This window comes from Drosophila obscura, unplaced genomic scaffold (assembly GCF_018151105.1).
Source record: "Drosophila obscura isolate BZ-5 IFL unplaced genomic scaffold, ASM1815110v1 contig_4, whole genome shotgun sequence".
In the NCBI taxonomy this organism is placed as follows: Eukaryota; Metazoa; Arthropoda; class Insecta; order Diptera; family Drosophilidae; genus Drosophila; species Drosophila obscura.
The window spans coordinates 11,484,524-11,493,781 of NW_024542828.1; the positions used below are offsets into that span (position 1 = coordinate 11,484,524).

General features: G+C 48.1%; 3 protein-coding genes across 4 annotated transcripts; 1 reads left to right on the forward strand and 2 right to left on the reverse strand.

The window, feature by feature from the left end:
* The first annotated feature begins 758 nt into the window (after positions 1-758).
* On the forward strand, positions 759-6,519 carry LOC111069968 (8-oxo-dGDP phosphatase NUDT18). The gene is made up of 3 exons (XM_022360243.2): positions 759-1,430; positions 1,510-1,786; positions 1,857-6,519. Exons 2-3 carry the CDS (start codon positions 1,537-1,539, stop codon positions 2,642-2,644), a joined length of 1,038 nt encoding a protein of 345 aa, XP_022215935.1. The 5' UTR covers positions 759-1,430; positions 1,510-1,536; the 3' UTR covers positions 2,645-6,519.
* On the reverse strand, positions 2,741-5,736 carry LOC111069970 (putative tricarboxylate transport protein, mitochondrial). 2 transcript variants are annotated; one of them, XM_022360245.2, is made up of 3 exons: positions 5,673-5,736; positions 3,726-4,068; positions 2,741-3,666 (listed from the first exon to the last, which is right to left on the reverse strand). In XM_022360245.2, the coding sequence occupies exons 2-3, from the start codon at positions 4,049-4,051 to the stop codon at positions 3,039-3,041; spliced, it is 954 nt and encodes a 317-aa protein (XP_022215937.1). In that variant the 5' UTR covers positions 4,052-4,068; positions 5,673-5,736; the 3' UTR covers positions 2,741-3,038. The 2 variants fall into 2 exon arrangements, with proteins under 2 accessions (XP_022215937.1, XP_022215936.1); XM_022360244.2 differs by lacking the exon at positions 5,673-5,736 and adding an exon at positions 4,830-4,999.
* LOC111069971 (probable fatty acid-binding protein) lies at positions 6,216-8,852 on the reverse strand. The gene is made up of 3 exons (XM_022360246.2): positions 8,754-8,852; positions 6,610-6,881; positions 6,216-6,528 (listed from the first exon to the last, which is right to left on the reverse strand). Exons 1-3 carry the CDS (start codon positions 8,824-8,826, stop codon positions 6,478-6,480), a joined length of 396 nt encoding a protein of 131 aa, XP_022215938.1. The 5' UTR covers positions 8,827-8,852; the 3' UTR covers positions 6,216-6,477.
* Positions 8,853-9,258: the final 406 nt, after the last annotated feature.

Here is a 9,258-nt window from a genome sequence, read left to right on the forward strand (position 1 = left end):
ATGGGAAGGGGGAATGGCAACAGCAACAGCAACGCTTTTAATGATGATCGATTTGGGTAAACAATGAAATTTGCGCATTCAAATTTTATTGCCGGCAATCAGAAGAGCTTCCTGCAGCAGCAGCAGCGGCAGCAGCGATACAGATACACCACAAACATATGCCCCCGACGCAGCGATATATGAGATGTCGATGGTAGGAGGAGGATATGGGGGAACATGGGGGATATGGTATATGGTATGCTTTAATATTAATCTATGGGAGCAACGCCTGTTTGCTGTTTGTCGGCTAAATTTGAATTGGAGCTGAATGATGGTTGTTGTCGCTGCAATTACCATATAACATTTACATTATCGCACTTGCAAGCCTCCCTCCCCGCCCTTGGCCCATGTCACCATGGCTGCCATTAAATGCCTTTCATAACGAGACTGAAAATTTGTGTTTATTTAAATTGCACGGAAGTTCAAATTCGGCGCCAAACAACACAAGCGCAGCTGCGGGGTCAACAATTAATATTTATTTAACATACAGGCAGCAGAAATTCAAATCTCGCGCGCTTGATAAAATACCAAAAAATTAGTTTTCGCATGTAATACTAAATTTCTGCCTGGCAGTTATGCGGTATTTTCTCCACTCACTCAAACGGTCACATAGTCGCATGCTACCGATAGCGGCACGAAACAATCGCTTCCTGTAAAACAGCTGTTGCAACCGCTCTCTCTCTCGCGCTCTCACACTATACTACCATAAGTAAGAATAAACAACAAAAGCAAATAAACGAAGTTAAGTGCAAATAAGTTTGGAATAACTGAAGCTGGAACTGCTGCAGCTGCTTCGATTCTGACCAAAGCGAGAACAGACAGGACACGAGGAGGGTGACAGAGCAGAGCAGCAAGCAGCGACACAAACACAGGCACAGGCATTCCAATGCACTTTCTCCAGAGCAAAACCCGTCGAGCGGCTTATTTGACATCCATTCGGATATCAATAGAAAAATAGAGGCCACAGCCCCAGCAGTGCCAGCAGTAGACAGACTACGAAACAAGCAAACACCGCACCTGTGCTGGAGCACACACAGCCATAGAAATAGCAACAAAAAGTTGATTGCCGTCTTTTGCCGTTTTATTGGCGGCAGCAGCAGTGGCAGCGGCGGCGACGGCGGCACTAGAGCCAACAGTCACATCTTGGCCACTCTTGTGATCGCTCGCTCGTTCATTCCACTTTGAATTCTACTTCTACTTCCACTCCCCAAAACGCAAAACTCAAAAAGCAAAACGCAAAAGAATTCCATAATTTGCATATACCACACTCGCATGCACAGAGATCATCATCGTCGTCGTCGAGAGGGGAGGTGTCAGAGAGAAGGTTGAGGCGGGAGGAGGAGCATGCTTGTCGAATCGAGTCATTATTTGAGTGCCAGTGCCCAGACAACGTGAGTTTTAGAGAAAAGTGTGCGCGGCTCATCACAATTCCATTCGTTGAACGTCTTTTTGGACACTTTCTCAACACAGACACAGAAACAGACACAAGATAGAAGGATGCCTGCGATTGAGGAGAAAGTGCGTCGCCTGCTGGAGGCCAAAGATTTGGGCGACATCACCACAGAGCTGTGCGACTTCTCACTGAAAGAACAGAACGCCACAGCGGAGGCGCAGGGAGTGCAGCCGTCATCGGCATCCGACTTCATGCCCATACTCGGACAGACGGTCACCTACATTGTGGCCTGTGTGCTGATCAACGAGCACGACGAGCTGCTCATGATTGAAGAGGCCAAACAGAGCTGTGCAGGTGAGTGAACTACCCACTCCACCCCACTCTTCTTGTTTCCCCCTTCTAATGATTCCACTCTACTTTGCAGGTAAGTGGTACCTCCCCGCTGGACGTATGGAGCGGGGCGAATCCATCACAGAGGCAGCGGCAAGGGAGGTGTTTGAGGAAACTGGACTGAATGCGGAGCTAACAACACTGCTCGCCGTGGAGGCGGCCGGGGGCTCCTGGTTTCGTTTTGTGCTGACGGGACGCATCACTGGCGGGCGCTTGAAGACGCCCGCCGATGCGGATGCGGAGTCCATACAAGCGCGATGGATGCTTAATCCCCAGGAGGTGCCACTGCGGGCCAATGACATCCTGAACATCATTGACATTGGACGGGCATACCACAAAGGCGTAAAGGGCGCGGGAGCGGCGGATATTTCCAGCGAACCGCTGTGGCACGGCAGCATCCTGCCCACGCGATACCCCCACAGACGGAATTACCTGCGAGTGCTGGCGGTGGCCCGGAAGCGGGCCAGCAACTCTATGAACATCCTGATCAGCGAGAAGAACGCCCACCACTTTCCCACGGTGGAGCTGCATCCGAACCGCAGCCTACACTCGACTCTGCGTAAATTCATGATTGAGATTTTTGGGGCAGAACTGCCACAACACAAGCCGCACGGGCTCTTGAGCGTGGAGCACTGTGCCTCCGAGGAGGAGAACACGGACGGGATCTGCCTGAATCTTCTCGTCGCCTTTCGACCGCCCATCGAGCAGATATCGCTGATTGGCAAATGCATTTGGCAGGAGCTGGCGGCACCCTTGGACGAGAGGCTGGGACGCATTGTGAGCAGCAAGCAGGCCTCGATACCACTCAATGTGGTGCGATAGGAGGGCCCATGAGGAGTACGAGAGGATAGAAGCGTGCCTTAGTCTTTAGTTGTAGATTAAATCCCCCCAGTCCTATTCCATGGTGCAAGCAATCTATACTCCACAATTTAGTTGCAATTAAAGGAACCCCCACAGATCACAGATCGGACACACACAGTATCTTCCTTCGTTTCGATGTGAAATGCTTTCTTTCTTCTCTACAAATATTATGTATGTATAATTGATACGCAAAAGGACGTAACGTAACATAACGTAACGTAGTGTAACGTAACCATAGAAATGCTCTCTCCAGTGGAATATATCGGATAAATCAAGCAAACTAGCAGTCGACTAGGTCAGGGGCTCAGAGGGATCAGAACTAACACTAAAAGCCTCCTCGTCTCGTCTCTTCTATCTACTTCCACACGGTGTTGAAGAGATCCATAAACGAGTCGTAGATCATGAACGTAATTGCCACATCAAGGCAGACGCGTCCCAGACGCGGCACTGTGCCCTTGTAGAAGGCCCCCACGCCCTCGTTCTTCAGGATCTTCATGGCACAGTCGGCGGTGTTCTTGTACTTCGATGCCTCGAGGCCCTGCATCCGCGTCTTCACGACATCCAGTGGCGTGTTTCCGAAAACGGAGGCGGCTCCGGCCACAGCGCCAAAGGCACCGACCAGCAGCTTGGGCACCGGTTTGTTGTGATCATCGCCCTTGTACAGGTCCTTCAGGGACTCCAGGACGAAGAAGCGGATGGCCTGGTTAGAACCCTGCTTCAGAATGGTGGGCGTGAGACCCTTGTACACCCCACTGATACCCTCCGCCTTGACGATCTGTCCGACGCCGTGGGCAAAGCCCTTAAACTTGGGATTGGCGCTGCGCTGGTCGTTGATGAACTTCACTTTAATGGTCTCCATGGGCGTCACGGCCAGAATGGCCTCGCACACGCCCGCTCCCAAGCCGCAGAGGAGTTTACCGGCTGTGGAAAGCTGTCCATTGGCATCGACAGCGTGTCCGCGCAGGTACTCGAAGGCTCCAAATCTGCAAAGAGGATCTATATTTAGATTGGCTTCCAAGGATTGTGGATCCACTGCTGTTACCTCGCGGCCGACTTGGGTATGCTGCCGTAGAGGAGCACACTCAGGCCTCGGTACAGGCCAAAGAATCCCTTTTGCTGGACGGTTTTCTTCACGCAATCCGCGATGCCGTTGTACCGCTTGTTGGCCCCCTTCTCGTCCAGCTGCAGCTGTGTCTTCACGTACTCGGTGGGATAGGTGATGCAGATCTCAATGCCGCCGGTGATGCCGCCCGCCACAATGCCCTTGAGGCCCTTGCCGCCACCACTTGGTGCCGCGGCTCCAGTGCTCGTCATCCAGGGACGGCACTTGTACGGACTGACAAAGGATGCAAGACTCTGGCGATCCATTCTGTTGGGGGTTTAATCTGTGGGTGAGGAGCGAATGTTTCTAGAATTTCTGCTTGAGAAGATCTCCCCCCGCCCCAAGGTTTTATCTATTTTTTGGAACAGAAATAGATGCATTTTGTGCGGGGTGCAACATCGTTGGGAAATGCTAGTGAGGCATGTCTACACATCTAATCAATAGGTCTACCCATTCTCCAAACTGTACATACATATGTATATTTATCATTGGGAACAATGTTCTTGTTTTTGTTGCTGTTTCGTCATATAAGAATGTTTGGGAAAGTTTCGAGCGATTACTTAAGATCTGGTGATAGTCAACCGATTCGATTCGAGTGGGAGAGGTATTAAACGAGTATGTATGTACATATGTATGTCGTATGTACGTATCAGCAGACGATGTTGGGTTCTCTCTTCCTCATTCCCTGCTCTTTGCACTTGACAATCGTATTGTTTGTCCGTTTTTGTCGTGTGGGGAGGAGGGTTATGTAACATTTGCATGACCATAAATACCCAGGCAGAGCGGACTTCGTTCATAATTAGTATTCCATTTAGCGGTGTTTGCAATTGTTTAATTGAACCCCCCCTCTTCGCCCAATCGTGCCTGGAAATCTCGATAAACATAAACAAATGGCTCTCTGATAAGTCGGTTCGCTGATTCGCTGGAAAGTGGATTAGTGGAAGATTTCCAGTCTTCCACTCACAGACAGAAGCAGGCACAGATGCACTCCATAGTGGAATCTCAGGTTACTGAAACCGCATGGAATTTCTGCACTGTACTCACTTTTAGATTGGGATTGCACAAAAAAACTATAGAATTATACAAGTATATAGTATATCAATTCTTTCTACGATTCGTATGGAATGCGCGACAGAGACAGAAGGGGAAGGAACGACGAACGGCGATCGATCGTAGCGTGGCCAGGGCAGCGGCTCAACCTCAACTGTTTGAGTGTTCCGGGCGGCTACGAAATTCCAATTTCCAATCGCAGGGAAAGCTACAAGTTCCAATAGCAGCCAGCAGCAGAAATAATTGTAAACAACAACGCAGTCATGCTCTCCTCTCCATGAAGCGGCCGCTCTTCCTCTCGCCAGCAGCAAAGAGCGGGCGGCAGAACGATTGAACGTTCGAGCGGGCTCCACAAAGTAACGGCGGTGCTGATACCATGGCGTGATACGGCAGCCAGACGGCCCCACAGCCACGGTAGCAGAAACGAAACGCAAAAGAGATCTCTCTTCTCTCCACCACTCGACTCGGCAGTAAACCGGTTTCCGGAAAGAGCTTTTGGCTGGAAATGCTCTCGCAGTGCTGCTCCCCCGCTAGAATCAGAAACAATTTAATTGTTTAAACTTTTCAAAGACGCCGCAAAGTAGGCAAGCGTTTTCTGCTTGATTCGTGATTACACAATACTCACACACACACACACACTGAAAGGCACATGGAAACACTCAAAGATACACCTATACCTGTGCAGTTCGAATCGAATTGCCTCGCACCTGCAACAACTCCTCCAATCAGACCTCCCCTCCACTTATTTCCATTTCCCCGTATCGGAATGGAGTCCATATGTGTTTATGATAATAATATAATACTTGTGAAGAAAAAAAATAAATAAAAACTATTTACCGATAACTCAGTGCACGGCGGCCATGGAAATGGAAATGGAATGTTGCAATCGGATTCCTCCTGTGAGCCGCAGCTGTGGAGCCGGCAAACGGCAAATGATAACTAAAAAATGTGCCCATGTTGCACGCAACCAGTTCCCGGGAACTGCGCCTGCGTCATGCCTCTGCCACTGGCACTGCCACCCACTCTTGTAGCACGGTGTAAACATGCCTTATGCCATCATGCCAATTGGAGCTCAAGTCGCGAATACTTAAAGCGGAAATGCGTGGGGTGGGGCCTCATAAAAGTCAGAGGAATATTTATGATAATAGGCGTGCAAAGTGGAGCAGGGGCACGGGGAAGAGACTCATTTCTTTTGCGTTCTTTTGTCAACATTCAATCGGATATGGGCTCGAGAGTGTTCTCTTGACTGAAGGATCCATCAAGACTACACTACACCATAATCGATTCATTTACAAAAGACAACACTGGAGTGGAGTGCACTCCCACTCCCTGGAGCGACTATGAATCAATGAATTATGCTGCCCTAAGAAACAATAATCATTCGATTTACGAAGCACTACTCTTGCAGTGGTTTCAGTTTATTCAAAATGCAATCAGAAATAGTCATACACTGGCTGTGAATGTGTACGAGTGTGTGTGTGCTGCATACAGTTTACGGTTTACAGTTTACAGTTTAACACGAGGATTAGCGGTGCAGTTCTGTTTATGTTTCGGTCAACTGTTAGTCAATAACAAGATGAGTTTAATGCGATTTATTTAATGGTTATGTGTAGAGTAGATAGATAGTCAGTCGAGACAGCTCTTAGACGGCCTTGTAGATGCGCACGCTCTTGACGGCACCAATGGTGAGGGTCTGCGGAGAGGTATAGAGGAAGGGCAAGCAGTGGATCAGCACAAGGATCATTGGAGAGTGGATATCCAGAATAATACTTACGGTGGTCAGATCGGCATCAGAAAACTCACGGACAATGGTCGAGGGCTTGTCGCCCTTCTGCTCCTGGGTGAGCTTGTTGCCGTCGAGGGTGATGATGCTCTTGACCTGGCGGCCATCGAGGGTCTCCTCGTCGAACTCCTCGCCCAGCTTGAAGCTGATGGCAGAGGTCTTGAAGGTCGAAGTGGTTGTCAGGGTGTACGTCTCACCCTCGAGGGTCACCTCCACAGTGGGGCTGATGCTGTTGCCCATTTTGCGCAACACCAGACCAACGCCTGCAAAAAAGATAGACCGGTGGGAGGATGAGTCTTGCATTCGATATGGCATGATTTATGTAGGAGAGGATGGACAGGGACAGGAACAGTGAATGCACCTAATTGAATTAGCCCCCGCCAAAGAGCAGAGCTCAATGCAAATCATATTATATTTAATTAAAAATAATAAAGCTGAATTATGAGAGAAGTTTCCCCCCTGCAGAAGCGGACGCACACGGAGACGCAGGCGGAGATGCACAGAGACGTCAAAAGTCGTGCTCAAGGTTAACGAACAATGCGGGCAGGCATCTCCTCCTCCTCCTCTTCTTGGAGCTGCTTATCAATTGGTCAGCCAGCCAGCCCCCAGACCCTCTCTAAATATAGCACGACGAGCAAGACCCCACCTTATCTGTCGAGTCTGTTGCTGGTGCTGATGCACCCCATGTATGCCACATCCTATAGAGAGAGAGCTCTTCCCCTCTCTCCATCACACCCTCCATCAAACGGACAAATCAATTATGTTCAATTATGTATAAAGAAAACGAAAAGAAGGCAAATGTCAAGTGTTCTCCGTTCGATATGTTCCCACCACGATGACCACCGATGGGAACCCCAGCAACTGTCCCATAGTTCGAGGAGAACCTTGAATAGATTAGCCCTCCGTCCCCCTACCCACCGCCTGCAATTTCCTACGGAACCGAACCGAACCGAACGGAACGATAAGTGTTGCGCCGCCGTCAAAGTGCAAAATCCGTAATCGGATCGCAATTATCGAGCCCATATATAAGCATATAGTTTATCACTTTCCTCACAATTCACATATAATATATATGTATGTATTATATAGACGGCTGATAGGAGAGTAGTGGCCCTAACAACAGGTTGCCCTCGGAGCATGATACCTCCATGCTCCATAGTACCGAGTACCGAGAGTACTGTAAGTGGAGGCTTGTTTGGATTTGGAAAATTGAGAGGCTACGTGGCTAGGTAGACATTTGTATACGGGGGAAACCGCAGAAAATATAACAAATTTGAAAAAAACGCAGCCGCAAAACAGAACCCACGCCACACACAAAGCGATGCGACGCGACAGCTCCGGTTTCCATCAACCGATCTCGATCCGCAACCCGCCCCACCATTTCTATGTCTAGACTCTAGACTCGACGATGACAAGGGCAAAGATCGGGGGCACCTATCTAACAATCTATCAACTTATCTCTGGTACCTAGGTTTTTCGGTGGAGTGCAAAGTTCAGTTCCGAACTTTCCCCCATATATATGTACAATATACGTTTATGATAGCGCACCTGTCGCAAAAGCACCATCATTATGTGCTTGTGCTTGTTTTAGAGACAGTCGAAATTATAGAGCAAGAGGGGGAGAGAGAGAGGGAGAGTGAGAGACTAAACTACTTTTCGGGTGACTCAAAGAGGCCGTTGACCAAAGTTCATCATTTGCCTAAATTTTCTTTTTTTTTGCTTTTCTGGGTTTACTTTGCTGTCGTGATGCAATTACATGTTCATATGCATTTATCACGATGCAATTATATATATATATATTATTGCATCATGCTTTACTGTGCACCATTACTGATCCCCCTCTCCCCCAATACATTTTTTAGACTTTTATGTGATTTGCACTCGAAATTGGCCAACGCAACTGTAGATTTTCGCTACAGCAACCATATCAGCAGCAGCATCATCGCATCAGCACGTTTATCCCTCGTTTCTTTTGTCTACTCCTTCTCCCTTACTTCATCTCTATTGATTGCACCCACACACAGACACACACACACATATGAAAGATTTGGCACATACAACTCTCGCGAAAAAAACGCCGGCCGGTGGTTTTTCGGTGGCGTGTTTTCAACTTGGATCCTATTTTTGGCACTCACCCAGCTCCTTCATGTACTCGTCGAAATTCTCGGATTTCTCCAGCTTGTACTTCTTGCCAACGAAAGATGCCATTGTAATATTTGATTTAATTCGCTTGGAATTTATTTAGAACTGCAAAAAGCTTCGAATCGCTGGCGCCTTTTATATGTGAGGGCGCTCTCTCGCTGTGATTGCGAGTGTGTGTGAATGTGAATAAGATCCGAAAGAGAGGGACGTGCATGTGTCGATATATTTTTTTGTTTGGGGTTGATATGCAGACGTAAAAAAACGTCCCAACAGAATTTGCTGCGACAACTCCCATTGGGAGTTGTTCCGTTGTTTTCGTTGTATGAACTTGACTCATCTACATATATATAAATCTATATATACATATATACACTAGGCTGGGCCTAGTTTTTTTTTCGAAATTCAAACGGGACACCCCTTAGTTTTGTTACCTTGGATTTAATAGTAATTTACATGTTGTTATTTTAATTTTTTTTGAATTTTTTAGAGGTTGCTACC

Bases quoted from the DNA above. Each gene is read 5' to 3' on its own strand.
- LOC111069968 (XM_022360243.2), top strand. From the start codon at position 1,537: ATGCCTGCGATTGAGGAGAAAGTGCGTCGCCTGCTGGAGGCCAAAGAT. The intron at 1,787-1,856 runs GTGAGTGAACTA...TCTACTTTGCAG, and splicing joins GGCCAAACAGAGCTGTGCAG to GTAAGTGGTACCTCCCCGCT.
- LOC111069970 (XM_022360245.2), bottom strand. From the start codon at position 4,051: ATGGATCGCCAGAGTCTTGCATCCTTTGTCAGTCCGTACAAGTGCCGT. The intron at 3,667-3,725 runs GTAACAGCAGTG...TCCTCTTTGCAG, and splicing joins ATACCCAAGTCGGCCGCGAG to ATTTGGAGCCTTCGAGTACC.
- LOC111069971 (XM_022360246.2), bottom strand. From the start codon at position 8,826: ATGGCATCTTTCGTTGGCAAGAAGTACAAGCTGGAGAAATCCGAGAAT. The intron at 6,882-8,753 runs GTGAGTGCCAAA...TCTTTTTTGCAG, and splicing joins CGAGTACATGAAGGAGCTGG to GCGTTGGTCTGGTGTTGCGC. The intron at 6,529-6,609 runs GTAAGTATTATT...ACCTCTCCGCAG, and splicing joins CTGATGCCGATCTGACCACC to ACCCTCACCATTGGTGCCGT.